A 26,655-nucleotide genomic window follows, 5' to 3' on the forward strand; every position below is an offset into this window, starting at 1 on the left:
TGGTAATATTCAATCAATGTTCATTCATTATGTGTATATGGGAGGGGAGGGGTAGTTACATTTTTTTTACAAAAATAAACATATCCACTTTCTTCTGATTTTTTTTTTTCAATTTTATAATATTAGTATCAATTTGCCCAACAGTGTAGTGTTATTTCATTAGAAAATTAATTTTCTTCTTCTGTAGAGTTTCCAAAAGTTCTTCTCTTAGTATAAAATTAAATATATCTATTTGTTAAAATTTCATCATTCAAAAATATATTTTTAACAAAGATGAACATATCTATCTTCCTCATTATCTCTAATTTGCTTTATTATTTTCTAAAACTTAACATATCCATGTAGGCATCGAGAGATCTCAAAATGGTATATATCTCTTTCTAGTACGTCTTTCCACTGCAAGGTATGATTCAAGATTTTCTTCCAATACAACATACAATTTTGTCATCTGAAACCGAGTTTTCGGTTTCAGGTGACAGTCAGTTGATAAAAAACGTCGCTACCTTTGCTCTAAACTATTCTCACGCCCAACACGTTTAACAAAAAGGTTAATCGTCAATATAAATTTTAGAAAATAATCAAAACCTTTGGTGCCATCTTCAAAATTTCCCATTTTTTATATATTTATTAGATAGAACTTTTTATTAATTGCCGTATGACATCTTTTACAGCTAAGATCCTTTATTCCTGAATCTTATTGAACCTTCTTTTATTGATTGTATTAATTTGTTGTAATTTTTCATTAGTGTTTTCGTTTATTGTCTTTTTTAGAAGGAAATACTTAAATCAATTGTGGTAATAAGTTTAGTTTACGCGTAACTCAAGAAATGAAAAATGCCTTTCAACTGGAATGAACAAATGAAATGTCTCCAAATACTGTAAATGAAAATAAACTTTTGAAGTTTTTAAAAGACAAATTTCGACCAAACAATCGTGATTTCAAAACACTTATATGACTATTAATATCTGGTAATGACATTAAGCTAAATAGTAGTGCTTTTTATTCAGCAAAAAAGAAAATAATTCGAGATATTCCGAAACCGAAGTTCTTGCACATTCGAAACCGAAAACTTTCAGAGTTATGCCAGACTCCTATTGATAGAATTCCGCAAATATTTCGTGAATAGTAGGCGAGTTCAAATAAGGTTCCAGTTTGCTGGGATTTTTTTTCTTTTGTGTATATATCGAAAGTCAAATTGCTGAGAGTTGGAAAACCTATTATTCATAGAGACGTTATAAATCATAAAGAGTACTGCACGATTTATGAAGGACTCGGAACTGTTCGTCAGTTATAATATTGACAAGTGTGTAATAATAATAATAATAAAGAAAAAAAAGAAAAAAAAGACTTCTCAGCTCAAACTCCACTCTCGCATCGGAAGAATGAATTAAAAAAAAGGTCAAAATGAGATGTTGCTCTCACTTCAGATTCAATTCTGATCACGAGTTCAGAAATTTAGCAGAAAACCGAAAGCGAGAAGGCGATGTAACATCTTTTTCCACACTTCCTTTGAGGAACAGGTTAACCAAAGAAACTGCCGATGACGTAAGGAATTTGCTTACAGCCTATTTTGGTGAAAACTAGGCAATACTTCCGGAACCGAAATGATTCCATACTGTAATAAATGATTCATCAGAAGGTAACATTCTCAATGAGGATTTTGAAAAATGCAACTCTCAGGTGAGGAAAGCGATCTGAATTACCACATTTATAATTATTTTTATAAATCTTCATTTACAATGGAAATTCGAAAATAATGTTTTGTTCTAATTGTTTATGATTTATTAAATTAATATATCCAATATTTTACATGAAAACTAAACATATCCTATCAGTTTTTTTACTCTAACTTCCGCTCTCCTCGAATTGTTCGCCATTTTCCTTTCGTATCACAGATCGTGACCTTTAAACAAAGTAATAGGCAACAAAATTATTAAATGAAGCATTAAGGAAATTAATTAGGATGTCATCATAATTTTGTGCTTCCTGAAAAATTTTGTAAAATGGATACATTCACTTTCATAGAAGTTCTTCATTTAACAAATGAACAATTTTCACAATATGCTTATGTTTGGAGTTCTAAAAATTACGGACGTAGAATAGAAACCTAATAACATGAGGAAGATATGAAATTCTCTACAGTTATTGTTTTTAATTTTTGCATTGTTTATTTGATTTAAAAAATATTGTTTCAATGGAATAGTATTAATTAATATTGTATTTTTTTATAATATTAATTCCTTTATCGTCTTTTTTTATTTGTGTTTAGAATCCATTATCTTCCTTTTTCCCCATTTTTTTTAATTCCTTGGGGATTATACAATTATAGGCTTATTTATTTTCTTGGAGAGCAATTAAAATTCAGATTGAAAAATTGAATTTTTGAAATTCAATTTGAAATTAAAATTTCAAATGGAAATTTTTATATAAATTTATCTATATATTTAGCTTTGAAATTATGAATGAAAATATATGCTATATTTCACGCGTGTGCAACTAAAAATTATTTATTAAAAATACTTAAATTTTTTCGAATGTTTACAGATTTTATTTTTAATTTCAGCATAATGCATTAATTATCCTTTGTTACATATTATGTTTTTTTGTTTTTTTGTTTTGTTTAATTGTACGGAAGATTCCGGATTTTATGGGCAAAAGACTTGCGTAAAAATTTGATTTTTTTTTTTTTTTGTGCAAAATTCTTTGTATTTTCACGAATTTAATAATTATTTTAAAGGAACTACTTGCAAGTATTGCTCAAAATAAGTATAATTATTGTTTTAATTTTCAATTTTTTACCTACTTTCTGTACTACGTAATGAGCAAAAATCGGTTTCTTTTTTATCCATTTCAGGTCGATCCTCTAAATGCCCCCTTGACTGAATTTTAACTGTAACATATGAGTTCAAATATATATTTTTACATAGTTGAAAGACAGCTTGTATAGTCTTTCTGGAGAAATTTGGAAAGATGAATTAATTCAAAAGTGTCCATATGCTTTTGACCAAATAATGTATATATTATATATGTTACCCTGTAAGAAATGAAATCTGATAAATATCGTCACTTTCCAGTGAATGTCGGCATTCACATAGTTTTATTCGACATCTAATGGAAAAATGTTGCCTTTCTCAGTTTTCAGTCATTTACGGTAACATATGTATTTGTGGTGAAGAGCTTATAAGCCAGCTAACAGCTACGAAACGCGGGCAATTGCTTTTGTCTTGTGGTCGTGTTACTCGGGTGTGAACCACGAGGTCCCAAGTTCTATCCTCACTCATCACGATCTCCCACATTGCTGACCCGGACGTGATTATTACAACTAAAGTATAAGAGATTACCAAAAAAGAAAAAAAAATCCATATAATGAAGTTTTCAGTGTATCTTGCTGTATTTTTTATTTGCTTTTAATTTTAGTCTCTATATTTTATTGGTTAATTTTTTTTCCGTTTTAATCATTTTAAATATAAATTGTGAATATTTATTACTACACTGTGGTAATGCACCAAAACTTCATTCATGACGTTGGTATTGGTTAATTCGATTCTTTATAATCTGCAATTTTATTTTTTTCTAACTGATGTTTGAAAACTTCATTCCCTCCCTCCACTAAGAATGGAAATTTTATTTTTTGTCTTTTATTTTTTGGTTTAAGAAAATCTTTTTTCTTTATTTTTTACATAAACTCTGAACGGTTTTTAATTGTGAATTAAAATTCCTTAGTCAAAATTATTTACTGCAGTTTATTGCAATCATGTGCTGTGTGTTACTTTCAAATACAGTTCAAAATGTATTCGTATTTTATTAGCTGTTGATATTTGTTTTTTTTAGAATTTCAACTAATAATAATAATAAAAATCAGAATGTTTTTCTCAAATAAGAGCTAAAATCAAACTACAATTCTGTTTTAATAGACAAAATGACATTCTCAACTTAAAATTTATTTTCAAAGGCGTAACTAAAAACTGTTTGAATTATTTTACTTGTTGTCCTTTATTGTGAATTTTATCCTTTTATTGACAAAACTTTGAGGTTATTGACATCGTTACAAGTGTAGGTTATAATCCATGCAAAAATACTGATTCGTTTTTTTTTTTTTTTTTTTTTTTTTTGGTTTTTCTTCATAATTATTAGTTCAGAAAAGCGTACTGTTATAAAAAAAAGAAAAAAAAAGGATAATCTTATTGCTTAAAATTATTTTCAATTGTCAAAAAAAAAATAATAAGATTGAAATCGTTTGAAATGTGAATAACTTTCAAATGTCGAAAAATAAGCAAAATTGAAATATTTGACAGTAAAAACGTTTTCAAATGTCAAAAGAGTAATCAATCTTATTTTGATAAAATGAAAATTTTGTGTTCGCAATAATTGTTTAAAGTGATATTTTGAGAGATCTGTCTTCTATTTAATAGCCTGTTTTGCCTCACAAAATAACTAGAACATAAGCAGCGTTATTTGAACATAATTTATTCAGTCTCAATGAAACTTAAGGGCCTTTAGTCACAGTTTTACTCTTTGCAGTCCTTTTCGTCCTGAACAACTTCAACCAAGTTCTTCTGGTTCAGATCTCGCTTTTTCAGCAAATCGTACAATTCTGTCTTCTTCTTGTCGTCAATTTTGGGGGTTCTCGACAGAATATATATCTCTTCTGTAAAAGAAAAATTATTTATGACATGGCACATAATGTCGTTGGTTGAAAGAAGGAAATAGCATTAATAGCAGAATTAGCATTAATAATGCGTGATTAGTTTTCACTTTTCTCATTTATAAACCAAAAAAATTTGCAATAATGCCATTGTCACTCCTTTCCAGGCATTTTACTTTTAATAACAAGTTTTGATTTATTAAATTAACATTCCCTTTTAGAACTCAGACGATAAGAGCTTCCGATTCTATAAGTATCCGATTCTGTGAACTACCCAGCCTTACGCGGACCCAGCTGCAGGACTTCTAACCTGCAAAAACAGATTTAACGTGCTTCAGGTCTACAACAAGGCAGTCTTCCAGTGCACGATCCTACGTTCCCGAAACTAAGCCTACCATGTCCAGCTTTTTTTTTTCATTAACACAAATGTGTTGCATTCAGTGGCATGTTATTTATGAAGAAGTAACAAAAAATCGATTCACAATAATTCGTTAACCCTCCAATCGCAGGGTATTTTGAATCTCTTTTTAAATACGACGTTCGTAAACTGATTCAAATACTTTTGAAGCGAAATGTTGTTAATTAAATTCTTAGTTAAATTCTTTACTGATCAGCATTTTAGAGATGAAATAAAGTATTTTTAGCATGTTTTAGAAATAAGCTGATTTTTTTTAAAAATTTAGTAACCACCATTAAAGGAATGTTTTATTTCTTTTTATAAAGATATTGTTGAACATGATCTATTAGTTACACGAATGCTTCTCTTCTGTGTGTGCATAGCATAATTTTAATTACCAACAACTCAAGAAATCCTTGAAAAAATGATGGAAATACGAGATGAATTCCACTAACAGTAGACATGTCTTTGAAAATTTCACAATACAATTGAATTTATTCTCGTATTTTACACAATATACTGACTTATTGAGATCTTTAGTGTTTCTGAAAACAGATTTTTTTTTTAATATCACACTTCTTAAATATTCTTTACTTAATACTCTACCAATGATAAGACGTGCAGAAACGCTTTATGGTGAAATAAGAAAGAAACACGATGTCTAGATCATAGAGTTATGTGTTTTTCAAGAATATAAAAATTCGGACTTACCAGTGTAAGCGAGCATAAGCTTGTGGCAAGAATACGTGATGAGATGATTCTCGTAGTCAGTGTCAATAACCCACAAAGGCCATTTTCTAGCCATAACTAAAAAAAGAGAGAAATATATTAACTTAACTTTTTAAAATTAATAAAAAAATTTCGAAAGCACATTTTTTATTAATGCGCTAGATTGGGAAAAGAGTAATGCCCACGTGTATAAAATTTCAAAATTCTAGAGCGTAACAAACAGGAAAGAAGTTAAATAATTTTTTGAAAATAAAAAGGGAGGGAATAGAATCACTTGCTGCCTTCTGCTTTTCTTAATTTTTCTACTGAAATTTGTTTTTTAAATTTTGAATTTAATATGAATTATTAATGAAATGCTCACATATTTTATTGAAAAATAGACTTCACTTATCATATTCCGAGAAAAACATGTATTTAACCCCCCGAAGAATAAAAAAATAGTGCTCTCTCCTGAAATCAATATTCAGATTATTACAATTTAGTTTAGTTAAATTGGCATCTTGATTTGAAAGATGCACGAGGATTATTTTGTGGCAAACCTCGTATTTTTGAACTCTGATCAAGCGATGAGTACGGCACCTGAAACTGTGTCTATCTTACTGTATACCCGTGCTTATGTGAACGCAATATTGCAAAACGTAATCATTACGATGCATAGATTCATAAAAGTCTCAAATAAAACGGCAAACTCAAATAACACGTGTTTAATATGGCCGTATTATTAGTCTTTTCTTTCACTAAGGAAACTTATAAAATCACATTTAATAATGCTTCGAAACTACTTGCCTCAGAAAAAATTTTAAAATATATTGGCCAAATAAAATTTTATATTCTAAGCTGCATACTAAAGCTGGAATCAAAATTAAAAAATGGCACTGGATGTTGATTGTATTTATACTTAGAATGCCACCAAATGAACTATAATAAATTAAATCAGCATCGTCTATAGCCCTAGACAGAGTTTTAAAATCAACTCAGAAAGTTTTTTTTTATATTTAAAGTGACTGATTTATCGATATACGAAGAAGTTAAGCATGAATGAAAAATTAATTACTGGACTATAAGCTTACCATTTTTATTTACATTATTTATGCTGGATTTTAACAATAGCCAATGAGCAGAGATATTTTATTCTTATTATTTCATATTTTTGCTGATTCATTATATTCTCCCCTCACGGACGAGTTAGCATTTTTGCCATTATATTCTTTCCACATTTTTTGAATTTTGTATTTGATGTTGCATTTTTTTTTCTGTTAGAGGATCCTTATTTGCCTTCATCTGTTTTAATGATTAATTTTCATTTGAGTGTTCGTAAAGTTTTTAGCTTATAGAATTCCATGCCTTTATTGTTTACATTTAATATTATTACATATTTACATGTATTACAATTATTTTTTTATCTTTTAAAAAAATTGCTAATGTGGAGGAGGTTTTCTACAACTTTTGCTAGTTAATTTGTTACAATCAAATGTGAGATATAGTTATCAAGATTACCACCCGCCTGAAAAGGCACAACTTCTAGTAATATAGGAATTGAGCTTGCTCGGGCACTGGATAGAAAGAGAATAGGTCCAATAGCTACATGGTGCAATATGGATATACAAGAAAGTAATTCTTTTGCATGACCGAGTCGGCTTGACATGCAGCATTAGACCTAGTCAAATTGTACACAGCTTTTGTGACCTCATGAGCCATCTTGAAGTAAAAAGAATAAAAGAAATTTAGTAAGTAATATTGTTACGAAAGTAGCCGATATTTCTGAAATTCTTGACCTATCGGGAGAAATGACGTCCAAAATACCAACTTGGGTTTCTCCATTTTACTGTTTTACCTGAAACGCACCATACTGTGTTCGTATGCGAGAAAGTCGAATGATCTTTTTGTTAATCTAGTTATAGTGATACCTTGAAACTAATAAAAATAATAACACGTTTAAATGTTAAATTGTCCTTACTGGTTCCTTTCAAAGGATTGACCAAAAGCTTAGCGGGCTCCTCCTTCTTGGGCGTAGTCAATTCAGAATACTCAGACTTCCATTTGTCTCTGCAAAGAAGCACAGTATAAATGTACTAAATTTCTCCAATAATTATTGATTTTGCATGTTAGTTAGAAATTGATACTTATGGTTCTTAAAGTTGAAGTAAATCTTATGCGTTTGTTAGAAAAGGTATTTTATAGATATAGATTATTTTTAAATTTGATGTAAATCATTTGAATTAATTTAAAAAAGAATTCTATTTATGAAGATTACTCTTAAATTTGATGTAAATCTTATACATTAATTAGAATAAGCACTCTGACATTAATTAGAATAAGCACTCTGACATTAATTAGAATAAGCACTCTGGAGATATTGATTACTCTTAAAGCTGAATGGAATCGTATGCATTAGTGAAAAAAAGTATTCTATAGGTATGGCTTACTCTTGAAATTAAAGTAAATATTGTGCATTTGATAGAAACAGAATTCTAAAGATAATTACTCTTCAGTTCAAAGTAAATCTTATGCATCAGAAAAACCATTCTACAGATAAGGATTACTCTATAAATTGAAACAATTCTTAAGTATCAATTCATTAAACAATGAATTGATTCTATAATGGTAAAGATCTTTTTCCCATAAAATTTATGAGTAAAAATTATATTGAATGCAGATTCATTTCATAACAAAAGATTAATTGTAATAGATTCTTTTACACTAAAGTATATGCCTTTTCTCAATACTTACGTGACACTGGTAACGTATTTGTGGAGGAAGGAAGATTTGGTAGCTGTCTTCTTGTCGAGGATGAACTTAGAGCATTTCTTTGAAACTCTATCAAGGGAAGCAGATGCCTCGAGCAAGTACCATGTTCCAGAAAGCTATGAACGAATCATTAATAAAAGCAGTTACCAACTATTATTATAGATACATCATTAGGATCATTCAATAAATAACTGGTTGAATACTTCCATGAAACGCCGACGAATAGGATTAAGTTATAAAAGAGTGAAAGGTACTGTTTACTTAGTTAGATAGGAAAGTACTAAAAGAGGCCTTATGAAAAATATATACATGGATGGGATTTCTGATACCTAACATAAACAGACATATAATATTTAATAGGAATCACCATCTAAATTTATCATCGTATGTTAATGAGCTAAGAACTCCAAAGATCAAAATATAGAATAGAAGAAGGTGGAACGTTATAGTGTAATAGTGATCTAATTGCTATCAAGGCGGAACAATCCAAAATATTTCGCTCTAACATTTCTTTTTTTATGACTCATACATGGCCAATTCTCAGTCACTCCTCCTACAGATCAAACCTTTCACCGTGTGATTTCACAGCACTTGGTGAACTGCAAACCCTTTGAAGGACAACGATTTCAAATGGATGTTAATGCAAGCAGTTTATAAGAAAATGGCTCTCATGGATCTCCTAGGAATTTTACTAGAACGTTAGAGTCATCACTGGATCTCACTCGGCTAAATATCTCTGCACGGTTGAAAAAAACATTTTGAGCTAAAACAATTAGTTATAGTTTCAGGCTGTTGATTTGTTGTCTATTCAAATATCTTAATACTACAATTAATCTAATTAAACTTGTTTCAACTGCGAATTCTTTTATTTCAATTGAGGGAAAAATAACAGTTGAATTCGATGATCTCCTTAAATAATTGAATTTTTTTATCATTGAATTTTAGCAGGAATAATTTTCATAATACAATTTCCTGTAGAAATGCACCGTCATTCTTCCTACAGAACTAATAGTTTTACAATTTAGAAAACATTTTTCCTTTCGTTTTAATAGATATTTGATCTTATTTTGGCCTGAACAAACTAAAATTTTATTTTGTAATAAACTTAGCATTCTGTAGCAACTTTTACCCTTTCTAGGGGAGACTTAACTCAAGATAGAAGAAACAACATAAAAGGTATTCAAAACATTAACAATTAACTTCTTTTAAAAGTTTGGATTCATTTTCAAATTTTGTTTTTCTTTTTCATTTTATTCTATTGCATTACCATATTTTAATGTGTCCTTAGTCTATCCCGTTCTCAGTACTATGAAGAAACGTTAGTTTGAAAATGTATTTTGAAATACTTTAATTTTTAATACTTTAATTTAACCTATATCCAATTTAATTTTGTTTAATGTTTAGAAAGATGGAAATTTGTATATGTTTTTTTACTCATTCTTTAATGCGTTAGAGATGTGAAATTTTTTAGTGAATTGTCAGTGTATTATCTCATACAATGTATTGTTTTATTATCTCTAGGAATTAACTATCAATTAATCCATTAATTTAATTTCAATTCCTTTCCTTCCATCAAATATTGAATATGAGAATCAATGAATGTATCGAGTTCGTAATAATTATAAATGAAAATAATTATAAAAAGTGGAAAACAATCGAAATAAAAATATTTTTATTTTTTTGTACTCTAATAAATGTCCTTTTTAAAAATTATTTGTATTAGGCTTATTCCCTGGTAAACAATCCTAGTTTAGCTAAATAATTGATTTTTGGAAAGAAAATTTTAAAAAATACTTAAATAATACTTAGTAACCAGTAAGTGAAGGGAATATCAAAAAGAAATTAAAAAAATTACCCAAAAGAAAAAAAAAACATAGAAGACACGAAACGAAAATAAAAGAACAGAAAAGAAAGCTTTGAAACATTGCCAATTTCTTAATTTTCTTATGATTAGATAAGGTTGTTCAGCTTTATATCATCAATACCATTAGTTATCTACATTTTTTTCGTATTTTCTCCGTCATGTCCATGTGCCAATTGCCCTATTTTCAGAGCATTTCTGATCTGCAGCCAAGAAACGTTCTGAGCTCTATTTTGAATCGCAACGAAGCTTCAAAACAACAAGACATCTTCACAACCAGATTACAGATGTAGTATCTAACTGAAAATTAATTTAAATCATTCTTTAAAATAATCAAAGTCTTCATTCATTTCATAAGATAGCGACAAGGGATACAACAAAAGAATATTTTTTTGAAATATCTATAGAGGGTGCGAAATCATGTCAACTTCGATGGACGAGAAGCCAATGGCCATTTTTATTTCCGATTATTTTAGCAAACAGCTTCTTTCTATCCTTTGTAAATTTCTTCACGTTTGAGAAGTCATAGAGATATCGTCAAATTGTTTCTTTTTATTTTTTCATTCAGCTATATGATTTACAGATATTTAATTTCACAATTTCTTTTGCCATAACTTTCTTTTTTTTTGAAAACAGAGAAATTATTTGAAATAAAGCCTTTTTGTTCAATAGTTCTAATCAATGCATATTTCAAAAGGTGTAAAAAAATCAGATGTAGTGGTTAGGAAAGCGTTTAATATTTGTTTAATCTTATAGATAATTCATATATTTAGGTGGGCATTTTTAGAAATTATATCATGGCAACTCCTTATAAATTATCTAAAAATGTATAAAGATTATCACGCTAAAGATAATTATTTACAACATATAGAACTTATATATACATTTAGTGTATCTTTTTTCAGTAACCTTTCGATAGCCATTATTACAAATAAATGTTAGATTAAAAAAAGAAATAATTTGCAGTTTCAATCTAATCAAGAATACGTTTTCTACAAAAGCAAAATCAAATTACATATGAAATAATAACAATATTATTACTGAAAATCAATGAATGCCTGGTTGAAACAATCACTCGTTTATTTCTTTAGATTACATTATTAAAATATATTGGAATTTTTGCACAAACTAGCATTGATGTAGGAAACGAATCATCTTTAATCTTATAACATCGCATTTACTATGAACAAGTAAAATATATTTTTAAAAAATAAGATTACCATTTTGCGCTAAAAAATCCTACAATTAAAAATTATGTTGGAAAGGGATAGCTTAAGTGAAAAATAAAACAAATAACAAAATCCTTCAAATTTAAAGCAAAGATTTTTAAGATCGATATAAGATTATATTTCATCCTTCATCATTTAAGATGAATTATAATAATAAATATTATTACTAATTTTAAAAAAACATGTAATATTTCATCATTTATTATTAAAGATGAAGTCTAACAATAAGTATTATTAACCATGCCAAAACAAAAAATTCCCGGACAATTAATTGAATGATTGATTATATTCAAAACATAGAAAGGAAATAAGAGTTAGCTGGAATTTTCTATAAGTAATAAATTAGAATCGAATGAAACATTTAAGATTATTCATAAAGAAACGAACAGGATTTTTTAAGTTACATTTTTCACCTACATAAAAAGAAGTCATGGGTAGCTGGTCAATCACCGAAATCAAAACTAGTGAAAAAATTTTGTTTGAATATCTCAAATGTTTTGAGGCCCAAGAAAGTTTTAGGGAAAGTTCCGTAATAATTAAGTAAATAGTAAATATTTTATTAATTAAAATTTATGTTTCCATCTATAGAAAGTATTATTTCATTTATTACACTGCCATTCCTTTAGAATGAAAAATACTAATAAAAAAATATAGATATTTTAAGTTATTTTATACCTTTTTTTTCTGAATCACTATTCGCAATACTTAATTAACTCTTGTATTATTCTTTAAAAATTATTTGTAAGTTGTAGAAAAAATAAGTTTTTAGTGGCTGTTTAATATCGCTTCTTACAGTTTTGTAATTTTTCGTGAAAAATTGTTTGATGCAATTGATATTTTTATTTTAATTAAAAATAATGTTGCATACATTAAAGAGATTTTAAACGTTTTGAATTAAATTTAAAAACATAAAACTTTTGTATGAACACATTTTAGATATGAAAGTATTTATACGTTGAGCAACGCTGAATTCAGCTAGTTTTAAACAAAGAACAACGAAATTTATTTGTATCTAGTAACATTATTTATCCATTCAGAAGTCTTTAAAAAATAAGAATAGGGCTTTTTAAAACAATGTTTCTGAAAGGAAATTTTCTTGATAAACAGCTTTACCTTCTCTAACTCAAATCCAGACTGGACTTTTGGTGTTGGGCATGACCCAATAGCACAAAGCCCTACGGTTGCCGAAGCGCACAGGAGAAGAATTTGAGCCCACATGATAAAACCTAAGTTTACGGAGTGATGTTTTGCCCGAACACGAATATATATACTTCTCAGAGATACTTTTACGTCGATTTGATTTTGATTTATCTCAAACACAGTTCTCAGTGGTGAGACCGATGACACCTGGACGTGAGATTCAAAACATCTGCGATTTTCAAAACACTTTCTTGGCAGGGATAGCTCTTGAGCTGATCTAGAAAATTTCAAAAACCGTATTCAGTTTTTATTTATTTATTTTCAAATGCTTATCATACGGCAAAAATTGTACGTCAGTTGTTTTTTTTCTTTTTGGAACTGATTTGCCTGTAGTAAAGAATTAAAAAAAATAATTTAGAATTTTACGCGCGGTGTAATGCATTGTATTCAGCAAGCATTTAAATATATTAGATCAATTTTATTCTGATTTATTTAAAATAACAACGGGTATTGAGTCAAATGTTCTTCATTTCAGAGATCTAAAATTTTTAAAACAATTTTATTAGGTTATTCGCGTGATGTAAAAAGAAACTTTCAGTAAAATCCATTCATGACTGTTGGATTGTTTTGTTTAAAAATGTATAAAATGTGTTAAAACATTGATAAGTTTCAAATTATTCTTTGAACTTCAAAATATAACAAAATTATTTTCTCAGATTTTTATAGGTGCTTAATTTCTTTGTGCTTGCATACCGCCCAATGGAATTATTTTTTTTAAATTTAGAATGATTTCAATTCTTTAAAAAATTGAAAAAAATCTTCTCCATAATAATGCACGAAAGCTTAAATATAAAAGCTAAATTCAGAAATGATCTATTTATTTAAAATTCTATCAGTATAGACTTATACCAAATAGGAAAAAAATACAGTTAAATTTTAATGAGCATGGAGTCTACTAAGATGCGTATTACATTAAAATCCTTCATTTTGAAGTACTTTTAAAAATTTACTTAAAAGTGTACATACCAATTAGAAGTATCAATAAAAAAAAATATTTATATTGTGCGAAAAAATAACGTATCGATTTTTCTTTCAATAGATTGCTACTAATCTGCGTGTTAAAAAAGGATTAAATACTATTAAATGCTAGTTTGGTCAATTTTTCCTCCTTTTCGACTTTCGTTGCGCCTTTAAAGGGAACCTATTCTTCTGAAGAATAACATATGTTGATATACTATGGAAAACATTACAAATAATTCATACGTCAAATAAAAGTTTATATAAATGGTTTTATTCATTTTCTTTATACTAAATCTTCAACGTTTTTTGACTTAAAATAAACTTTATTCAATTGCTATCATTCATTTTTTTAAGTTAAAGTAAAATCAAATATATTTATTAAATCACAAATTTCTAGAGTTTCCGATTAGAAAGTTATGATTAGCGAAAAAAGTCAGAAAGTATGCATGGAGAATTCATGCTGACCAATAGGATAAGATTTTTATTATAAGAGCTTTGTTCATATACTTAAATGAAACTTATTTTTGCTCTGCAAATGTATCACGAATTCCTTACGTAAACATTGTAATTGTGTTCAGATACAGTGGAAAAGCAATTGATGAAACTATTAGAAAATTGCATATTAAAAATTCGCTTTACTTTGTTATTCCAGGATAATAATTGAATAAATTGAAGAATGAGTTTTAGGAAAGTACGAAAGATATTTAAATACAGGGGAATTTCAAAGTTTTAAATTAGAATTCATTAGTAACTCAAACGTTTCTCTGGTCCTTTTGTTATTTATTTATATAGTATTAAAATATCGCCTACAATTCAAATTAATGTTGGTTAATTCTATTTGAACACCAAAATTGTTAGAAAATTTTTGGTATTTGAACAATTTTCTTTATTTGAAACATTTCATACTTTATATCAACTGTGCCAGTTATAATGTATTCAATAATAATAATAAAAAAAACTCTAAAAATTGATGCTCTTTTAAGAATCTTTGAATACGTTAGATGTTTATTGCTCTATTTATATAAAAATATTGTACAATTACTAAATTCAAAATGCTGTAAGTTTTTCATTTATCAAAAATCTTATTATCTGAAAATATTATTATTAAAAGAATTAAATTTTGTTCAGTTACAAATGACTTAATCTTATAATAATAAGTATAAATCTTAAGATAAATCTGTAAACAATAAGTATAAATCTATAAATAATAAGTATAAATCTTAAGATAAATCTGTAAACAATAAGTATAAATCTATAAATAATAAGTATAAATCTTTATTATAATTTTTATTTTAAAAAATGTCTTTTCCTCTTGTTATACTCATTTTTAGACCCAATTTTTCTTAATTTAAATTTTTGAATATATGGAATTCCTATTTCGATCCCTTCAGCTTCGAATTAACTAAATTCGAAAAGAATTTGAAATTTTAACAATATGTTTACTATTTTTAACGACAAACTTGCATAATATTTGAATTTTTAAAGTTTTGATTATATAACTGAATAATATTTTGATTATTTAAGAAACATACCTAAAGAAAAACCACTTTTGAAGTAAAATGTTTTGAAACATATTAGTATACTTTTATATTATTAATTGCACCTTATCAAAATTCGACAGAGAATTAACAGAGAATTAATTGAACCTTATTAAAATTCTGAAGTGAGTAAGAATATATTATAAAATAATCTCTTTCTTTGATTACTTGAAAATAATGAATTTCTTATTTGTATCATCACGTAATTTTTTTGCAATTTTCTTACAGATTTTAATTTAGATCGATACTCGATATTGCTGACGTCATTTATCTTGGAACTATCATTTTGTAAAACATAACATGAAAACTGATAAGATCTAACGCATTTCAAACAGGCTGTAACGCATCCTGTTTCTATATTTACAAGAAACAGGAAGGAAGTTTCATTAGAAGACTTCTAGAAACAGGGTCAAAACATTTGAAGAGACATTTGATTAGAATACAGCATTTTTGTTATGTTTCTTTTTAAAATAAATAAGCAGTTTTATTTCACAATTTCAACTTGGAAAAGATAACATAAATAACAGATATGATAAGCTACAAATATGCTTTCTTGAAACCGTAATCGTCAAATAAGATGAAATATTGAAATACACTAAGCTGTCGAATATCTGAGAGCAGATTCACCACTATGCGGATAATCCAGCTTTGTTAATCCCAAATTGCTATTAAAATTTTTTGTGAAATTGAATGCGAGTTTTTAAATAAAAAAAAATGGCAGTTTTTTCTTGTAAAAAAACTTTTAAAAAATAAACCCAGAAATATACTGTTTATTAAGTTATACTCGTATGGGTAGACCCTCCAATGTAAATAAAAGTCGTTCAAAATCCTTTTCTAACTTTTTTTCACCATTTTTTGAACTATCTGCGTTTGAGCCCCACTTCTGCTGAAAAATCAGGAGATTATTGCATTCCTTTTCATCGGTGAGGAGTAAAAGAAAAATATAATGTCGATCAACTTTTAAGTTTCGTCATGAAGAACTTAAAGATCAAACTTTAAACTAAAGACTATAGAACAACATATATTTCTACTTCGGTATTGGGAAACCAGATATATTAGTACAATCAATTTTCCAGAATTTTTTTAAATTCACAAAAGAAGCTAGAAATCTTTAACGGCCAAACAATTACAAAAAAAAAAAAAAGAGTAGCAGCCGCTATGGAAAGAAAGGTAGTATCGAATTATAGCACACGATGCCAGGATCTTAATGAAAAATGCACTTGCTTAAGCTATTTGATATCTAACTGCAAGTTGTTTTATACTGTTCTGTGACTTTACATTCTAATTTTTTCTTCCTGAAAGGGGTAGAAATGGTTTCTAAATCAAATATGCACTGCGAATTTGACATATATCACATGAGAACACCACACCTACAGCACATCAAATATGGGGATGTGAAGTAACAGTATAAGTAAGCAAATTCTCGCTTCTCAGGTGGGTAAAATAATGATGTGGAGTTGATTTACCTCCATTCCTATAGCGGGTTGTACCGCTTAAATGAGTGTTGGAAAAACGGGAGGTATCATAATGTGAGTTATTTCCCTTTCAAAACTTTGAATTAAATTTTTGATCCGGTATGATCATCCAGATTACTCTGTATGCTAGGATAGGTCGAAAGCACTCTCTTGTTGTTAATATAAAAATAAGGCATTGCATAAATGTTTCGATTTTTTTTTTGCGTATATGTACGCTTTTTTTAAGCCACAGAACGGATTTCAAAGCAAGATTCCTGCGGTTATTTAACAATTCCCTAGTAAAACCACAATGGAAGGGGCCGGGGTCTTAAAATATTATTAAGCATAAAATCCTATTATATTTGTGAATTATTTAGAACAGAATTAAATTCAGAATAATTTTTGTAACACTGCTCCATTCTGGTAATTTGTAGAATTTTCTGAAAGTTTCTAGATTATTTTAGAATATTTTAGATCATTCTAGAATAATTCTGAACACTGTATTGTTTTCGAACAATTTAAAATATTATATAAACTTTTGAAAATTGTCGATCGTTCTAGACAACTCAGACTATTCTTTATCATTCTGGAATATTCGAGAAGTTTTTGGAAATTCTGGCACGTTTGAGAGCATTCGAGAATATTATCCAACATTGTTACATTTCAGGTATTTAAAATTTTATAATTTGGATTACATTTTGTTTGTAGAACTTTCTATACATTTCTATAACAATTTGGATCATTCCAGAACATTCTGCAACATCACAATGCTTTTTATTTGGAATTGCCCAATCTGGAATTTTCTAAGTGTTTATAGAAAATTATCCAGAATTCTTGGAATAGAGAAGATCTCAAATGTTTCTTAACAATATAAAAAGAAGTGTGAAATTTGAACTTAAATTAAGATCAAAGTGTGTGTATAAAACAATCTTGATAATGAGTTAATTTCGATAGTAGCTTTAAATGTAATTTTTATTAAAGAAATTATGACCTCGAACAAAATCAGTTAAAGCTATTGCAAATATATTTCATTGCTGTTCAATGTCAATCTTAAAGGAAAAATAAGAGAACCATAATCTTTGATTCATACTACGCTTTAAACAATATGAAGGTACAGTATTTCCGTACAGTTCACAACTAGTTAACACTCATCCATTCATGATTCATAAGTATGTCTGAAGTATCAAAGAATGGTTGCAAATCCGCATTCTAACATTAAAAAAACTTATAATTATTAACCAACATCAATGATTTTATTTATTTATTTTTCTAACGTAAGATCTTATTCCTGTTTCTGGTAAAGAATTCAATGAAAAAATTTTCAAGAATTTTCACTCAGGTATTTTTAGACAGTAACCAGATATTCTTAGCAATTTATGCTGTATCATGAAATATCAAAGGTAATTGATAAAATTGAGATATGAGAGCAAATCAATAATCAGAGTGGCAGATATTTTGAGAAACTGAAAAGATATGAATGGGTGAATGTTTTGCTGCGTGAAAATGAATCAAAGTCGTGTTAATAAGTAATTCATGTGTTTGATTCTCCATACTCTTAACACAAATACTATACAAAGCGCATTGAATTTTAATCAAATGGACAGTTGATTTTGTTCATTCTACTTCATTAACCGCTTAACTGTTTTGCCCGAGTGCCATACGTGCATCGATTTATCGAATTTTGATAGTTGTAAGAAAAAAAATAAACCGTTCATAACGATTATAATTCAGTATAGATAAGTCATAGATAAATCAAGATTATATTTTATATCTATTATCTTCGAATACATAGATAAGTCAAGTATTCAATGGATTTTCATTTGAATCAAAATAAGAAAATATTCCCAAAATAGAAGGTCTCATCCTTATTAGATAGTAAAGAAAATAAGACAGTTAAGTGGTTAAATAAAAAGTGAATAAGAAGTTCCCAGCAATTTCACAAACCAATAAATCACAAACGATGGAAGACAAAAATTTGATGTTATCTGCAAAGGACAGATGAAAATAAGCCAAATTTCATTTATCAAAAAGCTATGATTTGCTAATTGAATAACTTACAATTTAAACAACTAAATGGGTCTACAGCTATCGGAGTGACATGCTACATAAAAATAGACAATGCATTTGGTGTCTATCCTAAAGAACTAAATGCATCGTCCTCTATTCACGAATTTAAGGAACAGCAAAGGAACCATGTTTTTCACAGTAGTTGGCACCGTTTCTGATGGTAGGACAGAAGATGAATAACAAAAATATAATCTAATGTTGTAATTATTTTATTTTAATTATTATTTTATTTAGTTTATTTTTCTTTTAACTGAGCATCTAATAACACTCATTGCATATCTATCACAACTTCAGCGCCATCTATTGGCTGAAATAAAAAATGCAACAGTGAATTCTGGTTCGTAGTAGATACGCATTCATTTCCATTCTTTCTAAGCAAAAGGTTTCAATGTTTCTTCATTCTTTTAAAATTTATTTGTTTTAAAATTATTTCGAACTTCTGAATTACATAATATATCTTAACGCTAGTTAGGAAATTTTACTTCTGCCTTTCTTTTTAATTTTCATTTGAATAAATATTAGGACTAAACATTAGTGGTAATAAATTTTCCTCAGTCAAATCAGATTCAATTATGCTTTCAATTTTGGATCGTAATATTAGTGACACAATTACAGCATTCAAAATGATACAAAACTTTACACTCCAGTGCTTAAAAAAAATGATGAGTAAGAAAAATAATGAGATCGTATCATTTGACGACTGCGATCATTTTTCTTCATGCACCAGAAAGGAGGACGGGAAAAGGGAAGGAAGATAAAAGAGAAAAACACTAAATTATAGATTTAGAATTCTAATTTTATTAAAATGAAATGAATATTTAAATATCATTCATTTTAATATGATAATATTAAATATGGTTCTAATATGGTTGTAAAAAATATTTGCTGAGGATTTAATTAACAATTTATTTCTGCTTCAGAAAATAATTTTTGCCAGTGATTTAAAATTTGATCTTTTTTGAATAGCATGCATTTATTTCTAGCCAAAAATTTTAGAATTTTTTAAAAATGTTCTTGGTTAGCAGAAGCAATTAAAAATAATTAAATGTAATAGCATTTTTATATTTCTGTTTCTACATTAGATGGCGCCACGAAGGCACTGACTTTATCAGCGTGTAAGAATACAGAATTTAACTCCAAGTCAAGGAATTTATTTTCATTACAGCCTTTTGAGAATTTTTTCTATTAATGTTTCATGTAATAATATTTATTCAAAAGCATTTACTTTTTACATTTTTAACTTGAAGAATAAGTGATTTTAGAAAAAAAACATGATCAAACTATTACAATTTTTATTATTTAATTTTAATTAAAGATGATATAAAAAGCTGAATTTTAATTATTTGTTCTGTATTACTTGCAGTCATTTATATGGCTTCCAGCAATTTTTCTATCATTAATTAGAAATAATAAAGAATTAGAAGCTTCTTATTCAATGATTAATTTGTTTAAAATTACCTTTACACCATAGTTTATTTAGTCTTGCCGAAAAAATTAATGAACATTATGACTAAACATCATTCTGATGACCACATAATACCTAGTGCGATGGAATGAATTATTTTTAAAAAGTTGTGCAACATTACCAAACAAACAACAAAAACTCTGCAGTTGATGCTTTTCTTTCTTTCTTTCTTTCTTTTTTTTTTTTTAACTTTCATTAATCTGCCCAGACTGTAGTGACATCTTTATAACCAGAAATATTACAAAAAAGGTAGCGCTAACAGCAGTTGTTTACGAATCATTTTAATTCATATTAAAATGAATGAGATTCGTTTTTATTTTCACCTTTGCTAAGCACATAAAAATATTTTGTGACCATCTAAAAATTCGACCTAGACATTTTGATGAATAGTCATGCTTTAGATCTTTCTGGATCTAATAAAATAATCATAGAATTAAATTTTATTGTCTGTGAACACGATAACTTAAAAACCCAATTAGCTAGACTGATGAAATTTAGCATTCAATTTCAGCTCTAAAATTGAAGATTTCTATGGAAGTCGGAAGAAATACAATTAACATGATAATATATGCTTAGGTGACAGAAACTAAAAACGCATTTTAAATTCCAAATTTTCAGATCTTCATCAAAATTTAAACCTCATTTGTCAAAGGATTGATAACCTGTCGATTCGTCAAATTTTGTGTGTGACTTCGCCAATTTAAAAACGCAAAAAATGCATATATAAAATTTAGGATGTGATTTTTAATTTTAAAATTATAGAAATGTATCAAATGTACCTAGCCGAATAAAAAGAAGAATATAAATTGATTATTCTAGTTTCTTCATTATACTTCGAAACAAAAAACGTACCGCGGTAATATTAAGTAATACTAATATTTATTACAATAAATAATAATGGTTAGAACAAAAGGCTTGCCAAATTTATAACTTCGCCACTTGATGATGCATGATGTTGGATTTTCCTTTTTGTGTAGAGTATCTAAAAAAGAAAACTTTCAGCTGCCGCTTAGTCCACTGTTTTTTTTTTTTTTTTCATTTTATAAATTATTATTTACTTAGAATTTTGATGCAATTAATATTCATTAAAAAAATCGGCAAAAGTAACAGTTGCCTGCAATTGAGGTTATGCAAACAAGAACAACACATGGTTAATTAAAATGTATTATTTCCAACAAATCATAAGTTCATTAGATGTGAATTAAGTCTGCGATTTTATGAGTTAAATTAATTTTTAATTTAAATTTTCCTTTGATGCCAAAAGAGTGGGAAAAGTATCTAGATATGGATTATGTGTCTTTATAGATGTGTGGTTTGTAATTTGATGCAAATGCGATAAAATTTCTTTTGACTGGATATTATGAAGTTTCGTTGATTGTAGGTAAAGATATCTTGTGGAATAATCCAAAAAAGAAAAGCTTCAAAAATGAACTACTCTTTTTTTTATTATAACTTAAGGTCAATTAAACACTGATAGGCATCATTTTAGATATTCTATGCATTGTTTAATGGCCAAAACAAGCTAAAAATGTTTTAAAATTATATATTTTTTACCTATAATACATTTTTTTCCTATAAGTATTTTTACATAACATTATAATTTATGTACAACGTTGAGGAATGCATTCAAACATATTATTCCAATACATATACATTTATTTTCATGAATTCAAAATTTAAATTAAAACGTAAATTATTGTATGAAGGCTGTAATTTAAGTCAAACAATACATTTTAGGCTAACATACATTAATTTTTTTTTGAATAGATGCTTTCTTACGTGAATGATGTCACAGTTATGAAATAGGAGAATTTTAATAATAAAAATTTATAACATCACTGCATGACATACAACAAAATTGCTTATCACAAGTTTACGAAAATGAATATTGCTCTATGTAAAATGTTGAAATTCAATTGAAGAAATTAAAAAACGAAGACAAAGTTTTTAATTTGTATTTCATGTACAGAATTCGACTTGCTTACTTTTGGTATTCTTTTGACCTCCCACTTTCTTTCATTCTTAATTTTAGATGTTCTTTATTTAATTTCATCAGCAAGCGTTTATCATCATTATCCTTATTTTACATACTTTCCATGCTTCATATTTTTCATTCCCTAATACTTGTTACATCATTTCATCGTGAACTAGAGTCAAAATACCAGTAAACTCTCTTATTAAATAAGTTTATTTTTAATTTAATTTCAAAGTACATCGCTTCTTGTTCATTAGATGGTGGTTAAGAGAAGTTTTAAGCTGACCATGAAAGCTCTTTTCCTTCTTATTTTCCTTTTTCCGTATTTTTAGAAAATTGTTATATCATTGCTTCGTCATTGAGAGCTCATCGTCATCATCTCTACCTTCCCCTCCCTTTACATTCGTCTTCATTATAATTTCCAAATATCGCTATATTTTTCTTCTTTAATAAACTTAATATTTTTTTAAAAAATTCGGAAATTGCTTTTTCTGATAATTCAATTTTAAATGATTCTTAAGATTTATATTGCATAATAATCACAAAATAAGAATTTTCTTTTCCCCTGAGATTGATAATAGTGTGCTGAACTCATCTTTAAAGTAATTCAAATCAATATTGAATACAACAATATTACACTTAGCATAAAGTTTATTTTAGATTGCCACTAATGACCTTTTTTTATACTTGAATAGTAATTTTATTCTGGATAAATTGGGTTTTGAAGGATATACTTTTCCTCGAAGTAAACACTATGTTTCAACAATTTAAACTGATATAGTCCAGAAACACACACATTTTATACACTACAGAACGTCATACAATATTCGTAATATCGCATAAAATTACTCGATATTAGTATATATTGAACAATATGAATCAATATTGTACTATATAGGTAAATATTCTACATTAGTATACAGTATGTTGTGCTATCCTATAGAATCCTAGAACTAAGTGAATGCATGAAATGCTCATTAAGTAATTTGTAGTCATGAAATCTTATAGTATACAAAATAAAAAATAAAAAACTCAATAATAAGACTTTATCTGTGTATTAAAATTTTATTTAATTCCTCTTAGCACCTGTACACAACCAATTACATGCAACAATAAGGCACATTATAACATTATACCAAACTTTACATTTAAAACATCTTGTACCATCTGCAAAGAAATTACGAATGACCATAAATGAAACAAAAATATCACTATTTAGTGATAAATATATCAGTTTTAAGTAGTCACTATATGATGAGGAAATAATGATTTTAAAATGCAGCTGACTCCTTTATACATTTTCTGAAAATGAAACTTGCAGGCGCTAGATTCTTTACAGATACATCCTTCACTGAGATTCATGTACAAATTTAGGCTTTGTCAATACTTTTTTGATCTTCGTTTGGTTCTGTCCTTTCTTTGCGCAGCATGCGGATAAGTAACCGGATCCCGCAGATAGCAGTCTAAACAAAGATGAAGAATTTAATAAAATTAAGAAATTTATACAGGATATTTCAGATTTTACGAGAAAAACTTTAAAATGTTGCAGAGCGCACAATAGTAAACATAAAGGGCAACACAAATTATTTATTCCGATCACATACTGATACTGATATAACTATTCAATAAGCTGCTGCTGACTCCTAAAAAAGATCAGCTGGAATGTGTCTTCATCGAACTGTCTAAAATTATCCATTAGCATAGTTTCATATTTCAGAGGTTCGACTGACAGAATCAAAGGACGTATTTTTGAAAGATCCATGTTCAAAGTCGGTGGATGAAAACTGGTTTTGGTAAATAAATTTATACAGGATATTTCAGATTTTACGAGAAAAACTTTAAAATGTTGCAGAGCGCACAATAGTAAACATAAAGGGCAACACAAATTATTTATTCCGATCACATACTGATACTGATATAACTATTCAATAAGCTGCTGCTGACTCCTAAAAAAGATCAGCTGGAATGTGTCTTCATCGAACTGTCTAAAATTATCCATTAGCATAGTTTCATATTTCAGAGGTTCGACTGACAGAATCAAAGGACGTATTTTTGAAAGATCCATGTTCAAAGTCGGTGGATGAAAACTGGTTTTGGTAAATATAAAAAAGTTTTTTTTTAAATTTTATTCTAGGCTTTATTATTTGTTATATTAATTGAATAAGATACGTGCATGCTCATATTTAAAAGGTCTATTGTCAAATAGAATGAGTGATATTAGAGTTTTGAGAAAAGGGGAATCAATTTTGGAATCGATTTTTTATTAGTTGCTTATTGATAAATTATGGTTACCATTGAATTTACGCAAATAATTCAAAAATAATTATTTCAATAGAGTTTCTACCAGATTTGGAAGAGGCTTTGTATATTTTTTTATGTAGTTCATTTCACTTTTCCAATAAAATGAATGGTAAAATTTGCACATCTCAATCAAATTACTGCAAATATACTTCGATTTATTAATCTCAATTAGTGAATTAACGAGCCATTTGTCAACATAGTTTATTTTGACTTCATCTGAACGTACTCTGGCTTAGATAAGTCTACCTGCCTCATTTCATTATCCTTTGGATCATTTTATCCATCATTTTATTAACTATGGTCAAGAAATCCTATAAGCATATACATATAGTGCAAAATTATATCATATTAAACAATATTCGCCATATTATATAATATTGTTGAATATTGAATAATATATAACATCGCACAAGATTGTACAAGATTGTGCAACAGGCTTTACTATCTGGAAATGGAATGAAAAATCTAACTAATTGTTAAGAAATGATTGCGTGTCATGATATATATATTAATAAACTTTTTATATAATAAATACCGAGAATTTTCCTTGTACGGTAGTAACATTCTGGCTTTGGGAACAGGAATGAATCAAAACAGTTTCAGCTACCTTATTATTAAGGCCAGTGTTTGTGAAAAGGCTCACTTCCAATGTTAACAAAATATGACATCTTGCTTAGTATAGAGAAAATTGTGGATCGATCTGCTCTCTTTTTAATGCTTTAATTATTAATAAATTTTCGTTGGAAGAGATTCAGAAATAATTTAAATAACTTAACTTCTGAATATTTTTAAATTTATATTTCAGTGACTAAAAATACATACCACAAGAGTTTCTACACCTACTACAGCAGCAGTTGCAACTTTATACCCTGCATAATCAATCAGAATTCCTCCTATAGATGGGCCAATAAATGCTCTAAAAATAAAATTATAGAAAATAGTTTAGATTTCAAGCACATTTTCTTTATATTCAAAGAAAATGAATTGTCCAATACGCTTTTAAACTTACCCAAGACATGCAGATGAAAACAGCAGCCCAGAAATCAAACCGTATGTTCCAACTTCATCAGGAAATCCACGTTGACTGGATGAAGATAAGATAATTGATTATAGTTTCCCATTGCAAAACACAGTCTTAATACATCAGTTAGAAAATTAATGGATCATATAATAAAGAGTTAAAAAAATTTTACGGGATTGAACTTTATTTTTCAATTTAACTTTCAATTGGATAACTTATGAATTCAAAATCTACTTCCTTGCAATATTTCATATAATGAATTCATTTTCAAAAACATCATTTCTACTTACACTGTATGCTTCATTCCGTGAGTTAAACTACTGATTATCTGTCCGGCCATTCCAAAGCCAAGTAATACTTGAGCTACAATAACCCATGTTAAAGATCTGAAAAGATGAAAAAAAATTTTATAAAGCATTATAATCTTATTAAAACTTTAATACAATTTTTTTATATTGAGATATATAAGCTTATTTTTAAATATTTCTTTATAAATTAATTAAATATATAAAAATTATAATCTTTAATTTAATCTTCTCCATGACCAAAACTATTGTATTATATTGTTTTGTTTTCTTGTTGTTGTTGCAGTTCATCATAAGATTTCTTGTGCAAGAGAAAATATTAATATTCTTCCTTTTCTGTTATTTCTTTCTCTTTTTTTTCATAAGATTTTTCTGTTTGAGAAACAACTGACTTAAATATCTGATAATTCAGTTACATTTAATTTCAAAAAGTATAGCAGATGAAGGTGTATGTACACACTTGAAACTTCGAAAATCGTTCAAAATATCGAATATTTTTTTTTATTGCTTAATAATGTTCTCTGATCGTTTGGCTTTCAAACGATACCAAGATGTTGTCAATATTCGAAATATTTCTCGAGTTATAATTATTTTTCTTGAGGTGCTTTCGTTAAAAACTCTAGTTAAGGTTTCTTTAAAACTCATTTTATGAAGAATGATATTTTTCCTCTATGTTGCTTCATTCAAACAATCATAACTCAACAAGAAATTAACCAAATACAATTATTTATATGTCAAAATAATCTGTATGAAATAGCG

At 27.7% G+C, this 26,655-nt stretch overlaps 2 protein-coding genes across 2 annotated transcripts in view; both read right to left on the reverse strand.

The window, feature by feature from the left end:
- Positions 1-4,448: 4,448 nt before the first annotated feature.
- Positions 4,449-12,883, reverse strand: LOC129960982 (lopap-like). Its single transcript, XM_056074765.1, has 5 exons — positions 12,724-12,883; positions 8,503-8,636; positions 7,730-7,818; positions 5,755-5,850; positions 4,449-4,649 (listed from the first exon to the last, which is right to left on the reverse strand). Exons 1-5 carry the CDS (start codon positions 12,826-12,828, stop codon positions 4,510-4,512), a joined length of 564 nt encoding a protein of 187 aa, XP_055930740.1. The 5' UTR covers positions 12,829-12,883; the 3' UTR covers positions 4,449-4,509.
- A 10,438-nt stretch (positions 12,884-23,321) lies between these two features.
- LOC129960857 (MFS-type transporter SLC18B1-like) overlaps positions 23,322-26,655 on the reverse strand; it is a 60,744-nt gene continuing 57,410 nt past the window's right edge. The window contains exons 10-13 of the mRNA XM_056074558.1: positions 25,882-25,977; positions 25,580-25,654; positions 25,393-25,486; positions 23,322-23,732 (exon numbers count right to left, since the gene is read on the reverse strand). Coding sequence (XP_055930533.1) covers positions 23,640-23,732; positions 25,393-25,486; positions 25,580-25,654; positions 25,882-25,977 — 358 coding nt within the window. The 3' untranslated portion in view covers positions 23,322-23,639. The remainder of the gene's footprint in view (positions 23,733-25,392; positions 25,487-25,579; positions 25,655-25,881; positions 25,978-26,655) is intronic.

Source organism: Argiope bruennichi, chromosome X2 (assembly GCF_947563725.1).
Source record: "Argiope bruennichi chromosome X2, qqArgBrue1.1, whole genome shotgun sequence".
Lineage (NCBI taxonomy): Eukaryota > Metazoa > Arthropoda > Arachnida > Araneae > Araneidae > Argiope > Argiope bruennichi.

Coding starts and splice junctions, on each gene's coding strand:
- LOC129960982 (XM_056074765.1), bottom strand. CDS start 12,828: ATGTGGGCTCAAATTCTTCTCCTGTGCGCTTCGGCAACCGTAGGGCTT. Junction 8,637..12,723: donor CTGGATTTGAGTTAGAGAAG/GTAAAGCTGTTT, acceptor ATTCGTTCATAG/CTTTCTGGAACATGGTACTT. Junction 4,650..5,754: donor GCTTATGCTCGCTTACACTG/GTAAGTCCGAAT, acceptor TTTCTTTTACAG/AAGAGATATATATTCTGTCG.